Genomic DNA, 22,563 nt, shown 5'->3' with positions numbered 1-22,563 from the left:
AGCTTCCCCCGAGTTACATCATAAACAAGTATAATTAATTCAGCTTTGTAAAAGATTACACAAACATTAAAAGTTCAAATATGAAGACGGCCAAGCAGAATCCTTATTGTTTTACAATACACAGAATATTAGCAGGGATTTTCCGTGTTGTCTTGAGCCCTCATAGTCAAGAGGTGCACACCACAAGTACGATCAATACCAGTCGTTGGTGCCTCGCACAGGAGTCTCGGCTCAGACTGTGTGATCCATGTCATTAGGATATTTGCAGAGAGCAGCAAGCTTTGCATATAAAGAGCTAAGGTTAAGAGAACCCGCTGAGTTATTAAATATGTGGCCCGCGACTCAGTGCTAAGAAGCTGAGATACACCGTGTAGAAGAGCCCGGTGACGCGACAGCCGGTCCGTTCAGCACTACTTTAAAGATACTACTTTCTGTGGGGTTGCAGGAGTGAGCTTTCTCACAGGCAAGAGTGTAACTGGAGAGGTTGCCACTTCTGCCCAGAGCTGCACCCTCACCCTCCTTCCTGTGAGGGAGCAGCTGCCTGATTAGAATAGAACAGAATCCCGCGCTGTGGGTGTGCGTGCAGGAGCCTTTACAGAGGTGGAATATAAAGAGGTAGACTCCCTTGCCATAGGTAGAGCAATCGAAAAGAACCCGCGGTGCAATGGTTCCTCATTCTCTGTTGCTCTGACTTCCGTTTCCGCTGCCCCTGGCTAAGGCCACTTCCTCTGTGACTAGAACAGCTATAGTTCCTCTACCTATAGAGGCTGCAGCTGCTGGAAGGCCTGAGCCCTGCCCCTCGCACCGCCCTCTGGTGGGTAACTGGCTTCACAGGGCTCCTCTGCTAACCCAGATCTGTCTGGTTCTAGCTTGAACCATTGTGTGGTTGCTCCCAGGAACTTCTTACAGGATGCAAAATATTACAGCTAGACTCTCTTCTCTAGGAGGGGTGCAATCAGGGACCAGGAAGGTGCATGCTCCCAGAAGAAAAAGCATCGGTACTCGGTGATTTAAAACAGGGTGATTAATCACACATTTAGTGACAGAGACTTGTCTGCTGTTGCCGCTGAGTTCCTTTAATCCCACTGCAGGCTTTGGGATGATAACGCAAGTATTATCTGCAGCACTGGGCTGCCCAGATTGCTCTGGGAGAAATTCTGCCTCCCCTCTGCCCACTCTTGGTGGCCTTTCTTGCTTTGGCAGGGAGGAAAGAGAAGAATGAAACAACTGTTGCCTAATTACTTCTTTTTATTACCGAGCTATATCGTATGCTGCTGGATGCTGGGAGCGGGGAGGGACTGATTTCGCTAATCCCATTTTGCTGTGGGAGGGTGGGAACTCGCACTAGGAGAACAGTGGGGATTTATTAGTACCACACTTAAGATTCTACTGTACGATTAAATACTGGTAAGATAGGCTCTGATTATATCCTGAGCATAAGCCTTGCACATCTGAGTCTTCAGCTTTCCAGTCCCCTGTCCACAGGCTCCTCTCTTAGTCCAGCAGGAGTCAGTATACTTCACACTGTGTTCACACCTGTCATTCCATAAGCTCTGTGGGTGGCATCCATTCTTGCTTCCATCACCAGGACACTCACAGGGCTTCCCACCTTCTCTCTGTCTCCACCCCCTTGCTGGAGGGCCCCCATCTCACATTCACATGCTAGTACTGCGAGTCTTGGCTCACCTCTGAAGTTGCCTGTGCTTGATAAGGTGTGTAAGTTCTGCTTCCCAAATGTCTCTGACCTACAGCGCAGAGCCAGCTGAGGGGTGTGTGCAGCCATGGTCAGACACAGCCCTCACAAACCGGATGATGGTAGGTCCTTATTAAAACTGCCAGCAGCAGCAGCAGCAGCAGCAGCAGCAACAACAACCTGAGGCTTATAATGCTTCTATCAAGCTCTAGAATTTTCTGTGTTTCTACTTTAATCATGAGTCACTTTAGTCAATCATTTATCATAAGTCAAGATATTACATAGTAATTGACCATGTTTGGAAGTTCACAAGTAAATTCTTAGATACGGTCACGGTTATTATCACTATAATAAGCCTTTTCCTCAGACCTTTCTCCTGGGTATTTCTAATCCTCCACTTCTCATGCATTAGTATAAGCGACTATATAAGAAGAAAGAAAGGGATTTTTATAGGTAATTAGCAGCTTCTGTCTCATGGCAAATTCAGGGAGGGGTGGAGCCCCCAAAAGGCCTGCTAGCCTTAGCCAGGTGGTTTGTAAACCACCCAGATTGACAAGGCGGTCTGGTGAGCTGTGTCTCTACAGAAGGCAAAAGTCAAGCTCACGGCCTTGTCTCTCCGCGTTACACAGGAGAGGAGGCTAAAACATGCGAAGTGCTTGGAGAAGCAGATGTGGGTAATATTTTTGGATAAAGACTGTCTCACATATTTTTTAAATGTTTCTTAACTTTTAACTGAAAATATTGATATAACAAAAAGCCATTTAAAATAACAGATTTGTGGGCGGAAATATGTGCAATCTCACAATATAAATAAATGCAGCTCATGAATAATTAAAATGTGCTCTTGCTTTTTGATTTTCATAGATTTGAATTTTCTCTTCTCCGAAAGAGTTACATTAGCATCATTAACATTCAGATGATTAGGAAAAGGTGTCTATGGGGTTCATTTACAATTCAAGTGCGTTTTTATCTTCACTGTGGAGGAAAGTGTACTGACAGAAATTACCCCAAATTCCCAGCTACGGGTTTTGATACATTTTAAAATATATCAGGCTGAACTGCCCTTATTCTAACTGTGTTTTATGCATTTGCAACGTCTATAGTGACAGTGAGTGTGGACATCTGTGGCATTATGTAATTAGGATGCAATGAACTTGGTATTTCACAAATTTGAAGGAAAGGGCCAAATTCACTGTGCTCTGACCTAAAATGTGTGTGTGTGCGCGTGCGTGCGTGAGAGAGAGAGAGAAAGAGAGAGAGAGAGAGAGAGAGAGAGAGAGAGAGAGGGAGAGAGAGGGAGATGTGGTGTACTTGTAATCTAAGTTCCATTCTCTCCCCAGAGATTATCATGGACTGTGTGCCCAGCTTCCCGCTCTCCAGGAATTAGCTTATCCTATCACGCATGTTTGTTGACAAGCACCTGGGCACCTACGGCTGCTCTGTTCTCCAGGCAGCTGAGCATGAATTTTCTTCGGTTCTTTGGGCAATGATCTTTTTCTTCTCATGTGAAGCTGGCATTGAATTGTCACCATTCCCCATTCCTACTCAAATTCTTTTTTTTTTTAATGTATTTTTTTGTTTTTTTTTGAGAGAGGGTTTCTCTGTGTAGCCTTGGCTGTCCTAGACTCACTTTGTAGACCAGCCTGGCTTCGAACTCACATTAATCTGCCTGCCTCTGCCTCCCCAGTGCTGGGATTAAAAGCGTGCACCACCACGTCCAGCTGAGCCACCCAAACTCTCGTCCGAGCAAAGCACAGATGCTCCTCTGTGTGTTATGGTACAGGCTTCTGAGGTCTCATATCACAATTGAATCGAGTGAAATGCAAACCGAGCGCATTGGTCTTTAAGATTCCTAATCTTCTTGCTGCTGGCATATTTCCTGGATTCCACTACGCTCCTTAACCCTCCCCTTTGCCACTGCTCCTTACTTATTTCCTTTTTTCTTTTTTCCTATATGACTGCTAAGCTCCTGTTCATTATTAAAAAAAAAACAGCTCTCATATATTTTTGCAGTGCTCAACCATTCCTTCTCAAATCTGAAACTTCATTCTCAACCAAAAAAATAAAATAAAATAAAATGAGCCCACTGAATAAACACAGAAGTGCCTTATATAACCAGTTAGAGTGGTTACTTATATAACCAGTCAGAGTGGAAATAACTGTCACTTCCTAGCCATTGCCTCTGAGACAGTCATGGCTCCCTTCTCCTGGGCTTGGAAGAGGGGTGCCAGGATGGAGGGAGCCATTTTCTCAGCTCTAGCACTGCAAGAGAATCTCCATGAACAGCTGCTTCTGCTTCCTCACTTGTGACAGAGCTGAAGAAAAGAAGCCGGACAGCTCCTTCCCTTAGCAGGTGTTGAGAGATCGCTGGTGATTTGCCAGGCACTGTTAAACAGAGCCAAAGCCCCAAGGAGGAAAATTTGGAAGAGAGACCAGGAGGCGAACCTGGAGAGGCACCGCCCATAGATGGCAGGGAAGAGTGTGGCCCTGGCAGGGGTGGCGAGAGGGCTCAGCAGGTAAAGTGCGTGCAGCTAAGCATAGGATCCAAGTTGTGATTGGCAGCACTCACAGAAAGAAGGGCCCTACTGATGTGGACAGTGTGCCAGCTGAAACTGAGTTGCAGGCTCACTGAGAGATTCTGTCTCAGAAAAATAAAGGAGACTCCATTGAGGAATGCCAGCCTCTGGCTTCATATGTATGTACAGGCATTCAACACACACACACACACACACACAGTCAGAGAGATAGAGACAGAGATACAAAGAGAAAGAGACAGAGAAAGAGTGATGGAGAGGCAAGAAGTGAGGAAGGGAGACACACATGAGAGAGAGAGAGAGAGAGACATAGAGAGGGAGAGAGAAGGAAGAAGGGACAGAGAGGGAGGGAGGGGAGGGAGGGAGAGAGAAAGAGAGAGAGAGAGAGAGAGAGAGAGAGAGAGAGAGAGAGAGAGAGAGGGAGGGAGGGAGGGAGAGAGAGATAGCAGGAGAAAAAAATATGGCAGGAATTAGGTCTCAACAGGAAGTGAGACAAGCTACAAGCCTTCAGAGTCTATCCCCAGTGACGCATTTCCTCTATCAAGTGTCTGGCTCCTCCTAAAGGTCCCATTCTCTCCTGAAACAGTGCCACCTACTGGGAGCCAATGGTTTAAAACCTGAGCCTGTGGGGGACATTTCTCAACCAAACCACAAGAGCCATGCTATCTTTGTGACTGTTGTTTTGTACTGTTTGTAGGTGTTGTGATGGCTTCCCTTTCAGCTAAGGATTGCTTTGTCTGGTTGGGATCTTTTGTGTTCATAAACTTTAGGTCTGTTTTCTCTAATTCCATTAAGCATAGTACTGAACATTGGGAGGACATAGTATTCACAATGCAGAGGCTTTGGCAATGTATCCAGTTTCACAATAAGGATATGAGCATGGAAGAGTTTTCCATTGTTATTGTTTCCTAACAATTTAAAGGCAGGGCCTAGTAAATGTTTATTGTTATCAGGCCTATAATTATTATTACGATGCTAGCTATCAATGAAGACACAGACACCTGTTATATTTTAAAATAGGTTTGGTTCGCCTAGGGCAGGGCAGATATTAATCCCCTAAACTACATCCCATATTGGGGCCAATATCCCATACCATGCATTAATCCCATGCCATCTGCTTCTAATAATTTCTATTGCTCTATCTCCCATCCATAATCCCAAACACTTGCTAATGCACCTCATCTGGGCTGAATCCTCCATCCACGCCAGCCATGTGCTTCTCCTCCACCTAACTCATGGTTTAGCCTTCCTTCTCTCTTCCTGTCTGTGTCCCAGATCCTCTTCCTGTCTCTGACCACTTCCTTTCCCAAGAACCTCTCTGTCCCACAAGCCCCAGAACCTTAGCCGCACCTATCCCATTTGCCCTGCCAGGTGTGCTGGCTTTTTGTTGGTCAAACAGGAATAAGTTCGTAGGTGAGGTTACAAACATTTTGGGGTACATGAGCCAGCTCATTTGGGTAGCAACTGGACCAAACCCTAACAAACTATAATGTTTCCTTCCATGAATTAAATCTTCCATTATTCCTAAGTGTATGCTTATTCTTTCACAACCCCACATGTGCATAATGCTTTGATAACATCCTTGCAACTCATATCCCCTCCCCAAATATCTTCTTCTCAGCAAGTCACCCCTGTATCTCCACACTCTTTTGGCCTGTGGCCCACTACATTTTATTATTGTTGCTTGCAGGAGCCTGGGTGGGGTTACCTACTTGAGCAAAGGAGACTTTTCAGTGGCTACACCACTGACAAATATGACTCCACCAACTGAAACCTCAAGCAGGGTGGGGCCTTAATTATCCCCCAATCTATGACTGAATGCCATTTTCCCTGGACTAGTGTAGATACTATGCAGGTAGCCACTGTTGCAGCGAGTTCAAGAATACAACTACTCTACCATGTCTAGGAAGATGGTGTTCCTCAGCTTCCCCTGGCTCTTACTGTTTTTTATCTGCTTTCTCCATTGCTTCCAGAGTCTTAGATCAGGGTGGTAGGAATATTCCATTCAGAACTGAGCACACAGGAGTCATGTACTCTCAGCAATCTGACCAACTACAAGCCTCTGCATCAACCATCGCCCACTGCAAACAAGAGCTTTTCTGACCAAACCCAAGAACGCTATTACTCCTAGGTATTTTGGAAAACTATTATAAATGGAGTTTCCCCCAGTTTGTTTCTCAGTCATTCATTGTCTTTGGATGCTGTTTATGCATCCTGATTTTTCTGAATGTATCTTCAGATCTCAGTGTTTCTAGAAGAGTTTTTAGGGCCATTTTTTAATCAGATCCAGATGGGAATAATTTGACGTGTTCTCTCATGATTGGTAAAACCTTTCTTTTTTTCTCCTAGCTTATTGTTTATTATTACTAATGATAATTAGTAAAATTAACATTTGACTAATATATTAACTAAAATGATTATGGCAGATGTCCTAGTCTCATTCCTGATTTCATAAGAAATGCTTTCAGTTTTTATTCATGATTTTTATTCATAGTGTATTGTTGGCTATGTTTGTCATATGAAACTTTTATTATGCTGAGGTTTCTTTTATTATTATTATTATTATTATTATTATTATTATTATTATTATTATTATTATTATTATTATTAGTTTTCGAGACAGGGTTTCTCTGTATAGCCTTGGCTGTCCTGGACTCACTTTGTAGGCCAGGCTAGCCTCGAACTCCCAGAGATCCACCTGCCTCTGCCTCCCGAGTGCTGGGATTAAAGGTGTGTGCCACCATGCCTGGCTATGCTGAGGTTTCTTTCTGCTGTCTGCTCCTACTTTTTCCCAGGCTCTTATAATGAAAGGACACTGAACTTTGTCAACTGCTTTTATTGCATCTATTGGAATGGTGATGCAATTTCTGTCCCTGAGAGTATATGAGCTATTGTATGTGTTAGTTTATATATGTTGAACCATCCTTGAATTCTCTAGTGAAACCAAATTAATAATGGAGAATTAACTTTGTAGTGTGTGGTTGAATTTGGTTCACAAGCATTTTATTTGAGAATTTTACATTCTTGTGTGGTTTTACTAGAATGTAACGCCGACTTCACAGAGTGGGTGACACTGCTCCTCCCTGTTTTATGGAGTAGTGGCAGAAACACTAGTGTTGGTTCTTTCAGTGTCTAGCAGAATATGGCAGAGAATCGTCCGAGCCCTGGGACTTTCATTTTTAGTGCACCATCACTGATTCAGTCTCATCGCTTGGTTATAGACATGGTTAGGTTGTTAATATTTTCTTTATTCTTGAATTTTGGTCACAATGTGCTAGGACATCATCCATCTCTTTTAGACTTTCCTGTTTTCTTGCAATACAGGTCTCCCTCCCAGCATCCCTTGGCATTTTTCTGACTTCGTTGGTATCTGTAAAATCTCATTTCATTAATATGCGTCTCTCAGGTGTTCTCCCCCTTGGGTTACCTTGGTTAAAGTTATGATGACCTTGTTTCTCTTTTCAAAAGCCAACTCTGTGCCACTGGGTCTCTCTGCATAATCCCTTTTATTGCTCCATCATTAACTTCTGCCCCTTAGCTGATTTTGGGTTTTGCTCATTTTTTTTTTTCTGTCAGAAATTAAAGTACACCATTAAGTTATTTATTGTTCCTGATTAATTTGTAAAGATTTTGTGTGTATGAGTGCTTTGCCTGCATGTGTACTTTGTGCATTCATGTTGCCATGAAGGCCAAGAGAAGGCACGAGAAGCACTTCAATTAGGTAGAGATGGTTGGGAGTCTCCGTGTGGATGCTAGTAATTAAACCCCCACTGGCCCTGTGGGAGAATAGGCAGTCCTCTTAACCACTGAGTGTTCTCTGGAGCTCCAAGGTTTCTTTTATTTCTTTTTTTTCCTTTTTCTGATGTTTTAAAATAACTGCACATATCTAGAAACGTCTCTCTCAGAAGTGCCTTGCTGTATTGTGAAGTTGTACTTTCACTTTAATTTGATTCTAGAAAATTTTGGACTTTACCTCCAACTCTTTCAATGTCCCCCTCGTCCCTGAAGAATGTTTTTGCTAAATTTCCATATATTTATATAATGTCTGTAGCTTTTCTTGCTCTAAGCTTATAGCTTAATTCCACTATGACATAACATTCAAGAAAATGTTTTGATTATGTTTTATTTGTTAAGACTTGCTTCATTGCCAAAAGTGGGACCTATTTCAGAGAAAATTCTATGGGCTGCTGAACAAGATTATGTATTCACTGGGGGTTTTGATGGAAATTTCTGTGTGTAGCTATAGAATATTCCACAGCTGTCTGTTAAGTCCGTTTGATCTATGATGCAGTTTAATTCTGAGGTTTCTATATTGATTGTTTTTGTGAAGATAATGATGAAAGTGATTAAAATAGTGCACTTTGGTTTATTTCCAGACCGATTATTTCCTTTACTCACAGGATTGCCTTTTTCAGGAAAACGAGCATATCACCATTCATGTTCATATGATAAAGGAAATCTCACTTCCACTGCTGAATTTTCCATCCGCACTTTAACTTTTCCCATCTATAATGGAGACTTCCTATCTAGACTGATATTTTGTTTCACTCATCTGTTCATTTTTTTCCTCCATGAAATCATTATTAACTTAGAACCAGACTTTTGGGATTCTTGATTTAGAATTTTAGCTATCTGAATGTCTTTGCATCTGGTGGTGAACATTTCTCGTCTCTTAGGGGTGCTCTCTGCCTTGCTTTTTCATGCTTCTGGTATGATTTTGTGTGTCTGCTGTTTGTTTGATATTTCTGGTTTCATTCAGGGAATCTTAGCAGCTACTTTTGAGTTCTCCCATACCACGGACAGAGAAAACAAGGCACCACAACAAATCAACTTAAGGGAATTAAAAAATGTGTTTGGTAAATTAGGATCAGGTTTTCTAGTGCTCACAGCCCATACTGACGTTTTGTTGTACATATGATCTCTGGGCTTATTTGCAAATAGTCCACAGGATTTGGCTTATGTCACTTTGGCACCATACACAAACTGTCCAGCTTTATAATTGACATAGCTCTGTATGGAAATAAGACTGTGGCCACTGCTGGCCCTGGGTATCTGGAGCGGCAGAGCTTGGGGTCTCCGCACCCACCACCGCTGGATCCTGCTCTGCCCTTCAGCGTGTTCAGGTGCATCTGTGGTCATTCCACTGCAGAAGTGGGGAGAGCATTTCCTCGAACACGCGCAGGGGAGGGGACCCCTCAGCCTTCGTTACATAAAAACATCATCTTTCAACCTTTACTTCTGAAGGAATCATCTTGGACTCGGGATTACAAGCAGGGACATAGCTTTCCCCCCTCCCCCAAGTACTTTCAAGCTTATGTGATGCCACTGTTTCTCTAGATCTGCAGTCTTCCCCTTATCTCTCGCTGCTTTGATTTTACACACATCGCCTACGAGCTTTTAATCACCCAGTCTCCTGCTTCAGGTGGTTGGATTTTTGCAACACTGGGTTAATGATTTTCTGACCAATTTTTGAGAATGTTTGTTATATTTTTAAGTGTGTCATCTTCTCACATTTTTCTGAAATCCAAATTGTGCACATGATGAGGTATTGACATCATCTCCCAAGTCTGGAGCTCTGCTAATTGTCCCTCCGTCTAATTTACCCTCTCTTCTGCCATTTAAAATCTCTCTAGGAATCTGCACAAAATCAATGAATATTCTTTTTTAGTCATAGCCAGCCTGAGGCTAAAACCATCCGAGCATTGTTCTTACAGCTTTTGAACACTGAGCTTCTAACTCTGCCATTTGATTCTTTTAAAAGTTTCCATATGCCTAATGATCTTTCTATTTAATCTGTAAGATTGTATCTCCTTTTAATTATTTGAATGGTACAATGGCCGTTTTATAGTTTTCACCTAATAAAGCTAACATTGAGGTAATTTTATTGTTATTTCTTAATTTATTCTCTGATATCCTTCTTTAAGAATACATACACATATATACATATATACACACACATATGATGTACAGTATTTACTATATATAGCATATGGCATTATATGTATATATTATTAAGCATGAATTATGTATATAGTATCATATATGTATGCATGACGTTTAGTAGGCAGATGAGCTGCTTATTGATCACTTTGAACTTAGAAAGCCATCCTCTTAACCACTATTGAGAAGGAGCTATGGAGGACCTGCAGAGCTCTGTAGCCTCTTGTACAACAGCTACATAGATGTCTTCTGCATCTACACATATGCCATGTGGTCTTTAAGACTCATGACTAGTCCTTATTCTGGAGAGAGGCTCTTGTTTCCAGATCAGACCTCTGTGGAATCCCAGAGGATCCCACGGCATTAATTGGTGATTCCATCCTACCCAAAGAAGTCCTATTTAATCTCCAGCCCCACTGTGCATTTCCCAAAGGCTGGGCATCAAGTCTGGTAAGGCTCTAGTGTTTTGTACTGCCAGGTGCCACCCAGACCTCCAAAGGGAGTCTGTGTATCTCCCCTGGGAATCTTTTCATGGTCACAGCAGATCTGCTCATGCTACCTTGAGGGATGCCAGGGGTGGCCTGGACTCCAGCTGAAGAACTGAGAAGGTGTCCTCAGGCAAGTGCTGGCTAGAAAACTAGAGCTTTCTGCTTCCAAGGTCATCTCTCTTTTACTATGGGCAGTGGGAGGACTTGGGTGTCTATGAAGTTATAGCAGGCAGTATTGTGCACGACAATTGGCCTAGTCAACTGTGTTTCTATTCCCCACCAACTATCACTTACTATATCCCATTAGCCCAAGTTATGGCAAGCAGAGAGGAAAAGGTGATTGTGAAGACAGCTGAGGCAGATAGCATCACTCTGAATAGTAAGACTGTGTTATACGTAAGTCAGTAGAAAGATCTACTAAAATAATTACTGATTAAAAGGTATTTACAACACAATAGGTATAGAAAAATCAGTGTGTTTCCCACATTTTGAAGGGGAGGCAGAAATAAAATCTCATCGGTAGTTGGAGCTGTTGGTATTTTATAGTTGCTGGGAGAAGGGTGTATGTGTCAGTTTTCCTTAATGACTTGACTCCTGGTAGGCTGACTACCCAGGCAGACCCAACTCCCACGAGTAGTTAAGCAGCACAAACTGGTTCTGATGGAGGAAAAGAAAGAAAGAAAAAACCCAGTGTTTGGTGGGTAGGGAGGGGAGGATACAAAGAGATGGTATGGGAGGAGTGTGACAGGAGGGTTAATATTAAATTCTCAAAGAATTAAAAGATATTATTTTAAAAGAGCATATGGCCATCCAGTCTAATATAAAGTATTTGGTTATAGTAATAATATGTACTTTTCAAATAAGTATATATAAGAGAAAATAAGATAATATTTTATAAAAGGTTAGTAAAATAATAAATTAATATTCTTATCCAAATACACACACCCTTCTTGACAGCAGCCACTGGCCTCCATTCTTTTAATGATTATTTTTATGAGTTGTCTGTCTATACTTATAATTGAATGAGACCGAATATCTCCACAGCCGACGTTGCTTCATGCTGCCAGAGGCATGTGAGACTCTTTTCCAAGTGAGGTAGGACTACAATCACCTTAGACAAGATAGCAGGGCATTTTATGGTCTGGATATAGATAAATCATGTGACTGACCTGTGTTGACAACTTTTTTGGTAGCTGCCATCTTTTTAACATAACGGAAAAACTCTGGGTGCAATGGCTGTAGTCGGTAGAATCGTTAGCTAGAAATTTCCCAGTTCACCTACATTTTACATCCAGGGTTAAACCCGTTGCCTGCCTGGCTTCATAGGTCAGGGGGTGGAGCACTGACTTACAGGCTTGTACCTGAGGAATATCTTTATTTCTTCCATTGCGACCTCACTTGAGGATGTAGATTCGCAGGCTTTAAGACTCTAAGGTGTTTGCGTGTGATTCATCAGAGCTGATCCCGCCTGATTATTCCTCGGGCTCCCAGTGCTGTTCTTGTTCAGCAGAGACAAATCTCTGGAAGGGGGTTCTGGATCTGAGAATAAATTCATTTTATGTTTCTCTAGAAAAAAGATAAATTCTGTCTAATAATCAATGTTAGAATGTCCATTTTGGAGGGTCTTACAGAATCAGTCAAGTCTTCAAATCACTACGGGGGATGATTTTTGTGTGGAGACCGTGCAATCTGATGGGCCCTGCCATAGAACAGCCACAGGTCATAACACGTGGGCAGGAAATGACCCTCCCCAAAGGTTGTTGCATGCTGGGAAAATGTCACAGAGTACACTGAACAAAGGTCATGCTGACGGGAGATGCTTCTGCAAGAGCAGCTGAGAGGAGAATGAGAACAAAGCAGCAGGTGACACACACACCCTTTCAGAGAGCATCCCCTCGACTGTGATGAGACCGCAGGAAGTCTTACAGGGAGTGATTTTTGCCACACCATTGCCTCCAGATCAATAAGGCTCTTCTTGTATATGTAATTATTATTGGATGGTATTCTGTTTTCTATTTAAGTAAATATATAAATTGTTTTAGGATTGGAAAGAAAAACAGCCTAGTAATTGGAGTTTATTGAATATGTTAACTATTGGGCAGAAAAATATTAAGAGGATGTATTGATTGTACATATATAATTAGCTATATAATACTGATTTTTTTCCTAGTAATATATCAAACACATATAATATCTTTGCAAACGGTAATCCATTCTTCATTTAAACAGTCTACTTGTGATAGAAAAATGTTTCTGGACAGATACTTTTTAATACAATTTGGGTTTTTTTCCCATTTCTTGGTAGTCATATTGATTATTTTACCTGTGTGGTTTGAATGAGAAATGCTCCTCATGGGTCCATGTGCTTGAACACTTAGTGCCAGCTTGTGTTGGTTTTAGGAGGTGTACAGGCTTGGTGGAAGGCAGATAACATGGGTTTAATACCCTGGCCCTACTTCCTGTCAGCTTTTGCCTTCCTGGCTGCGGACAAAATATGATCAGCTAGCTCGCAGTCATGGTGCATGCCTTCCCTGCCACAGTGCACGGCAGCGACCTTGATTGGAAGGTGTTGAAGTGGAATTCTAAAGTGACAGATAGTATTTGCATATATTGCCTGTATATGTTCAAGTCAAGCATATACTTCAAGTCATCCCCAGATTGCACAGAATGCCTCATGCAACATAAATGCAGTGGAAATAGTTGTTGCAGCATATTTAGAGAAAAGAAGCCTGCATGTGCTCAATACAAACACGAGGCAGTAAGCCTCTGAGATGACAGGTTACATCAGACGAGTGAAAGTTATGATCACATCTGCCTCTGTCTGCTAACCTAGGCCTAGTCCTGGATGCTTCTAGCCTCTGTACGCTCTAACCTAGGCCTAGAATGTCTTCGCTCTCTGATTGCTTGGGATTAAAGGAGTGTACAGTGTTGAACATTTCTTTAAATGTTTCTCGGCCATTAGAAATTCCTGTCTATAATTCACTGTGTAGATCTGTACCCCATTTTTTAAACTAGGTTATTTGTTTTGTTGATGCCGTTTCTTGAGGTCTCTCTATATTTTGCATATCGGCGCTCTGGCAGATGTGGGGTCGGTGAAGATCTCCTGTTCTGTAGGCTGCTGCTTTGTCCTTTTGACAGTGTCCTTTGCCTGGGCTGTTGGTGTTCTGTTCAGGACGTTGTCTCTGCTGCCAGTGAGTTCCAAGCTGTCCCCCACTTTCTCTATCAGGATTAGTGTATCTGGTTTTATGTTGAGGTCTTTGATCCACTTGGACTTGAGGTTTGTGCAGCATGATAGATACGGATCTACCTCCATTCTTCTTCATGGAGCCATCCAGCTAGACCAGCACGATTTGTTGAAGATGCTTACTTTCCCCACCCCCATTATATAATTTAGGCTTCTTTGCCAAAATATCAAGTGTCCATAGTTGTGTGAAATTACTTCTATGTCTTAGACTCCATTGATAAATGTATAGGTTTTTTTTTTAATTACTATTGCTGTGCAGTATAGCTTGAGATCAGGGTAATGGTGACACCGCCAGAAGCTCTTTGATTGTACAGAACTGGTTTAGTTATCTTGTTTTTTTTTTTTTATATGAAGTTGAGAATTGATCTTTCAAGGTATGTAAAGAATTGTGCTGGTATTTTGATGAGAATTGCACTCAATCTGTAGATTGCTTTTGCCAAGATGTCCACTTTTATTATGTTAATCTTCCCTACCCATGAGCATGGGAGATCTTTCCATCTTCTGATATATTCTTCAGTTTCTTTCTGCAAAGACTTGAAGTTCTTGTCATTCAGGTCTTTCACTTGCTTAATTATAGCAACACTAGATATTTTATATAATTTGTGGCTATTATGAAGGGTGTTGTTTGTCTAATTTATTTCTTGGCCTGTTTACCATTTGTATATGGGAAGGCTACTGATTTTTTTAAAATTAATTTATTCCAGCCAATTTACTGAAGGTGTTTATTAGCTATAGGGGTTCCCTGGTAGAATTTTTGAAGTTAGTTATGTATATTCTCACATCATCTGTGAATAGAGATACTTTAACTTCTTCCTTTCCAATTTGTATCTCCTTGATCTCTTTTAGTTGTCATATTGCTCTGCCTAGAACTTCAAGTACTAAACTGAATAGACATGAAGAGAGTGGGCAGCCTCGTCTTGCTGCTGACGTTAGTGGAAATATATTTAGTTTCTCTCCATTTAATTTCATGTTGGTGAGCATCTTGTTTTATATAGCCTTCATTGTTTTTAGGTATACACCATGTACCCCTGAGCTCTCTAAGACTTTTAACATGAAGAGGTGTTGTATTTTGTCAAAGGCTTTTTCAGCATCAGATAATTGTGGTTTATCTTGTCTTTCAGTTTGTTTACATGGTGGATTACATTCATGGATTTTCATATGTTGAACTATCCCTGAATCTTTGGGACAAGTCCTTCTTGATCATGGTGAGTGATATTTTTGATGTGTTCTTGGATTCAGTTTGTGAGTATTTGAATATTTTTCATCAATGTTCATAAGGGAAATTGGTCTGGAATTCTCTTTCATTGTTAGAGTCTTAGTGTGGCTTAGGTATCAGGGTGACCATGGCCTCAATAGAATGAGTTTGGCAATGTTTCCTCTGTTTCTATTTTTGTGTAATAATTTGAGGAGTATTGGTATTAGCTCTTTTTTAAATGTCTGGTAGAATTACCATCCGGCCCTGGGCTTTTTTTGGGGGGTGGGGTGGGGTGGGAGGAGACTTTTAATGAGTGTTTCTATTTCTTTAGGGGTTATATAGGTCTATTTAGATTATTCATCTCATCTTGACTTAACTTTGGTAAGTGGTATCTATTAAGAAAATTGTCCATTTCTTTTAGATTTTCCAATTTTATGGAGTAGAGTTTTTGTTTTTGTTTTTGTTTTTGTTTTTGTTTTTGTTTTTAAACTAAGACCCAATGGTCATTTGGATTTACTCAGTGTTTGTTATTTTCATTTTTGAAATAAGTTCATAAAATTTATGAGATGAATGAACGAAATAAAATTGAAGTTCAGTTAGTTATCCTAAGAGTTTGTCTGTCTTGTTGATTTACTCAAAGAATCAGCTCTTTGTGTAGTTGATTCTTCATATTGTTCTCTTGGTTTCCGTTTTATTAATTTTAGCCCCGAGTTTGATTATTTCCTGCCATCTTTTCCTCATGGGTGTGTTTGCTTCTATTTGTTCTTGAGATTTCAGGTGTGCTGTTAAGTTGCTTGTATGAGATCTCATTTATTTCTTCATTAATGACCATAGTTTTGTGAACTTTCCTCTTAGCACTGCTTTCGTTGTGTCCTATAAGTTTGGGGGTGTTCTGTCATCATTTTCATTGAATTCTACAATGTAGTTAATTTCTTTCTTTCTTTCTTCCTTAATCCAGGGATCATTGAGTACAAAATTGCTCAGTTTCCATGAGTTTGTTGCCTTTTTGTTGTCTGTGGTTGAAGTTCAGCTTTAATCCATGGTGGTCTAATAAGATACAGGGGATTGTTTCAGTAATCTTGTATCTGTTGAGACTTGCTTTTATCTGAGTGTATGGTCAATTATGGGATAGGTTCTGTGAGGTGCTGAGAAACAGGCATGTTCTTTTGTGTTTTGATGAAATGTTCTATAGATATCTGTTAGTTCTATTATTTTCTATTTAGGTTCTGTCGGGATGATCTGTGCATTAGTGAGAGTGAGGTGTTGAAGCCTCTCATTATTAAATGTGGGGTTTCATGTATGATTCATGCTTCAGTAATGTCTCTTTTATAAATGGGGGGCCCTTGCATATGGGACATAGATATTCAGAATTGAGACATCGTATTGGTGGGGTTTTCCTTTGATGATTATGAAGTGTCCTTTATCATCTCTTTTGATTAATTTTGGTTGAGAGTCTATTTTTTATTAGCTATTAGAATGACTTTTCCAGCTTGCTTCGTGGATCTATTTCCCTGAAAGATATTTTTCTAGCCCTGTACGGTGAGGTATTATCTATCATATTGATGTTGAGGTTTGTTTCTTGAATGCAGCAGAATGATGAATCCTGTTTTCACATTTATTCTGTCAGCTGTGTCTTTTTATTGGTGAAATGAGTTCATTGATATTGCTGATACTGAGAGATATTAAGATATTAGTTTCCATTATTTTGATGGTGGTGCTAGTGTGTGTGTGTGTGTGTGTGTGTGTGTGTGTGTGTGTGTGTGTGCATATTTCCTTCTGTTTGTTTTGCTGTTGTAAAAAGATGTATTTCCTCTGTTTTCTTGGTTGTAGTTAACCTCTTGGATTGAAGTTTTACTTCTTATATCTTCTGTAGGGCTGGATTTGTAGATAGAAGAATTTTAAATTTGGTTTTATTGTGGAATTATCTTGTTTTCTCCATCTATGGTAAGTGAAAGTTTTGCTGGGTATAGTAGTCTGGGCTGGTACCTGTGGCTTTTTTAGAGACTGCAAGACATGTGTCCAGGCCTTTCTGGATTTTAGAGTCTCTTTTGATAAGTTGGGTATAATTCTAATAGGTCTGACTTTATATGTTACTTGTACTTTTTCCTTTGCAGCATTTTATATTCTTTTTTTTTCTTTACATTTAATGTTTTGTTTATGTGACAGGAAGATTTTTTTTTTTGGTCTAATTTATTTGGTTTTCTGTAAGCTTCTTGTATGTTTATAGGTATCTATTTCTTTAGGTTGGGGAAAGTTTCTTCTATGATTTTGTTAAAAACATTTTCTGGGCTTTTGAGCTGGGAATCTTCTCCCTCCTATTCCTGTTATTCTTAGGTTTGGTCTTTCTATAGTGTCCCAGATTTCCTGGATGTCTTGTGGCTTTTTAGATTTAATATTTTCTTTAACTTTTTAGATTTAACCTTTTCTTTGACCAATAGATATATCAATTTCTTCTGTTGTATCTTCTACACCTGTGAGTCTCTCATCTATGTCTTGTATTCTGTTAGTGATGCTTATGTCTGATGTTCCTGTTCTCTTCCCTAGGTTTTCCACCTCCAGGATTCCTTTGGTTTGAGTATTCCTTTTTGCTTCTACTTCCATTTTCAGGTCTTGACAGTTTTCCCCCTTTACCTCTTTGATTGCATTTTCCTCTATTTCTTTGCCTCTATCATCTTTATAAGATTGAATTTAATATCATTGTCTCATGCTTCAGCTGTGTTGGAATATCCAGGGGTGGTGGTTGTAAAATACCTGAACTCTAGTGGTATCATACTGCCTCAGTTGATTGTGTTCTTATACTGGTGTCCAGTCACGAAGGTTTAGGATTTATTATAGGATTAGGTGCTGATTTGTGACTTTATCTTTGTTAGATGGGTGGTTTTTGGAGTTTTCCCCCTTAGTTTCTATTTCTTCTCAGTCTTATGGCCTGTGTGGCTTGGGTTTCTGGTGACCAGCAAGTCTTCAGGTTCAGTAGGGTGTCTTTGGTGGGGTTTTGTGGGTTGCATGACCTCTATGGTTTGGGGTGCCAATCATACCTCTGGGGTCCCTAGTACTATAATGGCCTGGTGTCCCTGGTGCTGGCATGGCCTCCAGGGAAAGCAGTAACAATTGGGGACTGGAAAATAGAGCAGAGGAGATGGGGTGCAATTTATAGCTTCAGAGGAGTTGGCAGGAACAGCACACTTTTGCCTTTTTGCAATTCAGTATTTGAGCAAGTTGGAGATTTAATTAAACCAACCAAATTTCTGCATATCACTCTTAGCCACGTTGAAGTGCTGTGGTGGCTTCAAAGAAGCTACTGGGTTTTGATTGAGTTGATGGGGCTTTAATTGTGATGCAGAAGTTTTAACAAGCCTTTGGTTTTGTATAGATATTATTCCAATTTGGTGCTAAGCCCAATAAAGATCATATTAACTACCCCTCGCCCCAATATCTACTGCTTGCTAAGCTGATCACAAGAAAGCTGTTACAGCAGGAGACGCATAGCGGCTGTGGGATAGTTCTTATTTTCTTCACGCAGCTCCAGTTGCGTCAGAGCCATTTTGGATTACCACGGAATCTCCCATCTCTGTGGTCTGCCTGCCCCACCTTTAAATTAAGTGACTTTCAAGCATTCACTTCTCACTGCCACCTGCATGTGGCTTCCAAGACTGCTCATAGCCATATTCTCAAGTGCTCTTGTCTTTTGCAGTCTGTCCTCCCAGTGTGCCCCCAAAAAGAATATACCCACTGATAGCCCTTACAGTGTAACGGTAATTAATGCCTGATACATGCCGTCATAATCACAGGTGACAAAAACCTGTAGAAATTAACTAACATTCATCCAAATGATCGTTGTGTAGACATGTAACTGAAAGGATGGTATTAAAACATCCCCAGATGGATGACACAGTAGGTTGATCTGCAAATATTTAGCTTTGATTAAATGAGGAAGCCGTATCAATGATTTCTGATTTAACTCTGGCCTCAAGTTCGACGTGGGTTTTGTTTTCTTTTGTCTTTTGTAACATGGTGTATAAGAATTGCAGTGCATTGAGTAGGTACCGAGCTCTGAGCTCTGAAGTTTGTCCTTCTCCCAGACCACATGTGCTAAGGGACACTTTTACAATCCAGGTGTCAGTGGTGAAATATGTCCTCTAGTCTGCCATGCGACCAGGAGTGGGGGGAAGCCGGTGTCCTGGAGTTGTTGTACCCCTGGGCTGTGACATTTGGTAGGTCAGGTGTACTAAACATATCTTCTATTCATAACTGTATCATTAGTCAAAGGGACATTTGTACTTAAAACACTTACCAACCAAGACAAAAAAAAAAGATTTTTATTGTATAACCTCTTATTAACAATAGTTACACCTGCACCATAGGGAAAGGTTTAAAATAATAATGTTTAGACATTCTGTCCTTTTAATTTGTTTAGATCAACACTTTTTAAGTCTTAATTAAAATGGTACAGGCATCTTTTTTTTGTTGTTGTTATTGTTGTGTCTGCTGCATGGCTGAACACTGTAAGGTCTGTTTTTAATTCTTTAGCAATTACTTTGTGCTCATGCTGCTATGCCCTGAGCCAATATCAGGACTTGCGTGAGTAAGAGGAGGAGAAGCAGGAGGAGGAGGAGAAGGAGGAGGAGGAGGAGGAGGAGGAGGAGGAGGAGGAGGTGCTCAGGTGGGTGGGGGGAGGTGTGTCACTGTGGAGGAATCTGTAAGGAGAAAGCAAATGTCACTGGGGCTGTTCCCAGAGAGTTGGTGGACAAGCTGCTTTCTGGTCTGTGCTAATGAGAGTTCAACATCCAAAGCAGCAAAAATTAACCCAGGGCGAATGGACTTGGTAGAAATACAGCTATATATTTTTTAAAAATAAGAATCTGAGTTTTCCCAGGACAGTTTATGTCCGCACGCTGCTGTATGGGAAATGCTAGGTCCTTTCCCATGAGGTGCTGTTCTCTAAAGAACACAGCAGCAGAAGCTGTAATTACTAAGAGTGTAGGGTCAGAACCTGGCACACAGGGTGGACAAAATTAGCACACAACTCATTTTTGGTCAAGAGCAAGGGAGGTGAGGAGGAAGATTCTGCAGAGACATGCAGCATGGGCAGAGTTTGCTGTTGGACCGCAGGACGTGCTTGATGCTGGAAGAGATAACTCATGGTGAGGGAGGGAGCAAGCATGGATGGCCTCGGGATGCCCTGGGCAAGCAGTGACAAGAGCATTTGCTGGCATCCTTGGCACATTTAGTCTTGCTAGCTCTCTCCCTGCCTCCCCCACCCCACCCTCCCCCACCCCAGCATCCCCCATCCCACCCTCCCCCACCCCAGCATCCCCCACCCCACCCTCCCCCACCCCAGCCTCCCCCACCCCAGCCTCCCCCACCCCAGCCTCCCCCACCCCACCCTCCCCCACCCCAGCCTCCCCCACCCCACCCTCCCCCACCCCACCCTCCCCCACCCCACCCTCCCCCACCCCAGCCTCCCCCACCCCACCCTCCCCCACCCCAGCCTCCCCCACCCCAGCATCCCCTCTCCTTCTTTCTTTTCTGCTGAAGAAGAGACTCTTCCACATGTGAAGAAGGACATGGTGTAATAACTTCATTACAACTGAGGATTTCAATTATGAAGGACGAAACCAAAACCTACTGAGTATTTTACATTTAAAAAATGTAATAGCGTAAGCCTATAATTTCAAGAGGCAGAGACATAGGGATCTCTGTCAATCCAAGACCAGCCTGCTCTCCATAGTGGATTCTGGGCTAGCCATAGCTACACATTGAGGCTCTCTATATAAGGTAAAATAAACCTAAATTAGAAGATTAAACATAAAGGCAAATATATAAAAGAGTGAGAATTAATTTTGCTGTCTAAACATTAGAACACAGATAAAAGAAGACTTGAAAACTACAGTTGGTAAATTTAAAATCTTCTGTGCATGAAGAACTGGAATAGAAAAGTACATGAACTGTCAAAACACAGTATGTTTTATGTATATGCAACCATTGTCGATGGCAAAAGAACAGAAGACAAATATATATAATACAATTTACAATATCTACAAATATATATCATATTATTTTTAAAAAGCTAAAAGCTTTATTGTTTTTAATGACACTATCAAGTACATGAAAGTCATATAGAAAATATGAAATTTTAGTGTCAGGAGCCAAAAGCCTTGAATAAAAACTGCATAGTGTATCTTGAATTATGTCCTAAGGAAACATTAGGGAAGCATGCAAGTGTTTTAGGAAACATTAGGGAAGCATGCAGGTGTTTTAGGAAATAGAAGGGAAGCATGCAGGTATTTTAGGGAATAGAAGGGAAGCATGCAGGTGTTTTAGGGAATAGAAGGAAGGCATGCAGATGTTTTGGTTAGCTTTTGCTTAACATCCCATGTTTAGGTCAGTATGAAGCTTTCAGTTCCACATAACCCCAAACAAAACCAAACGACATTACAAAAGTTAATGCACAGCCTCCTCCTTAGTACCATTGTCTAACCTTTCTAAGAGAGCATCACAGGGGCTCCTGTAGGTGACACCAGCAGCTGGGAAGCAGAGGCAGGGGGCTCCTCTGTCCTAGGCCAGCCCAGACACCAATACTAAGATCCTGTCTGAAATATACACAAATTTAAAATTTCCCAACATCACCTCTATAATAGACAAAAGGTAAAAATTGAGATAAATGTTCTCAGGCAAATGCCCTTTGTCTGAGATCCTCTGTGTGGTCCCACAGCTGCACAGGCTCTCGGGGCTGACAGTTCACTAGCCAGTGTAGGAGACCATCCTTTCCACATTCATACTGAATTTATAGATCTGCCAAGTATTCTTCTTACAAAAAGATAAATTAATTGTGATGACCCCATGGCCACAAGATCTATAGGAGTATCCTTCCTGGACATCTCTCCTGTTGTAGTTGACGGAGGGGCCTATACTGACCTCCTGTAACGTACATGGCCTTGGTTGTCCAGTGTAGCTGACATTGTGCTTTGCCCACTAAATTAGCCTTCTTTGTGTCCTAGGCTTTATCGGAAGCCCCTGGATGAATGGTTTCACAGCAATCCCAGTAAATAATTACTCCGATCTCCGTGTTCCACAGCAGAGAAACAGGAAGGTGGGGGAGGGAAGCGATGCAGCGTCAGGCACTGGAGGGCAATCTGTGTTCTTGAGAAATAAAGGGGCAACTGATCCACTTCTAAATGCCTCCCAAGAACACCCTTTCCCGTAACTCGGAGAACTGCATCTTGGTCCAGGTTTTGTGGACAGGGGAACGGACCTCTTAGCTTCCCCAGCATCCTGCAGGGTGCCAGTGATTGCCACAGGCTCAGGCCCTGTGGCAACATCTGACAGTAGAGGGGCAGCATAGCTACCTTTACCCACAATTCCCATCCCGACGTGATGGGCAGAAGAAGGCATCCCGTTGCCACCATCTAATCAACCACAGCTACTTTTCCTCGCTGTGATCTCATTACATTTCTTTCAGGTTTGATTTC

At 41.5% G+C, this 22,563-nt stretch overlaps 1 protein-coding gene across 1 annotated transcript in view; it reads left to right on the top strand.

The window, feature by feature from the left end:
• The window catches only part of LOC311593551 (uncharacterized protein), a 303,384-nt gene that overhangs the window by 240,307 nt on the left and 40,514 nt on the right, over window positions 1–22,563 (top strand). The window contains exon 5 of the mRNA XM_084774924.1: window positions 15,021–15,104. Coding sequence (XP_084631050.1) covers window positions 15,021–15,104 — 84 coding nt within the window. The remainder of the gene's footprint in view (window positions 1–15,020; window positions 15,105–22,563) is intronic.

This window comes from Acomys minous (genome assembly GCF_964271855.1).
Source record: "Acomys minous genome assembly, chromosome: 3".
NCBI lineage: Eukaryota > Metazoa > Chordata > Mammalia > Rodentia > Muridae > Acomys > Acomys minous.
The sequence above is the reverse complement of the archived record's forward strand: the minus strand, read 5'-3'. Positions and strand labels throughout refer to the sequence as shown.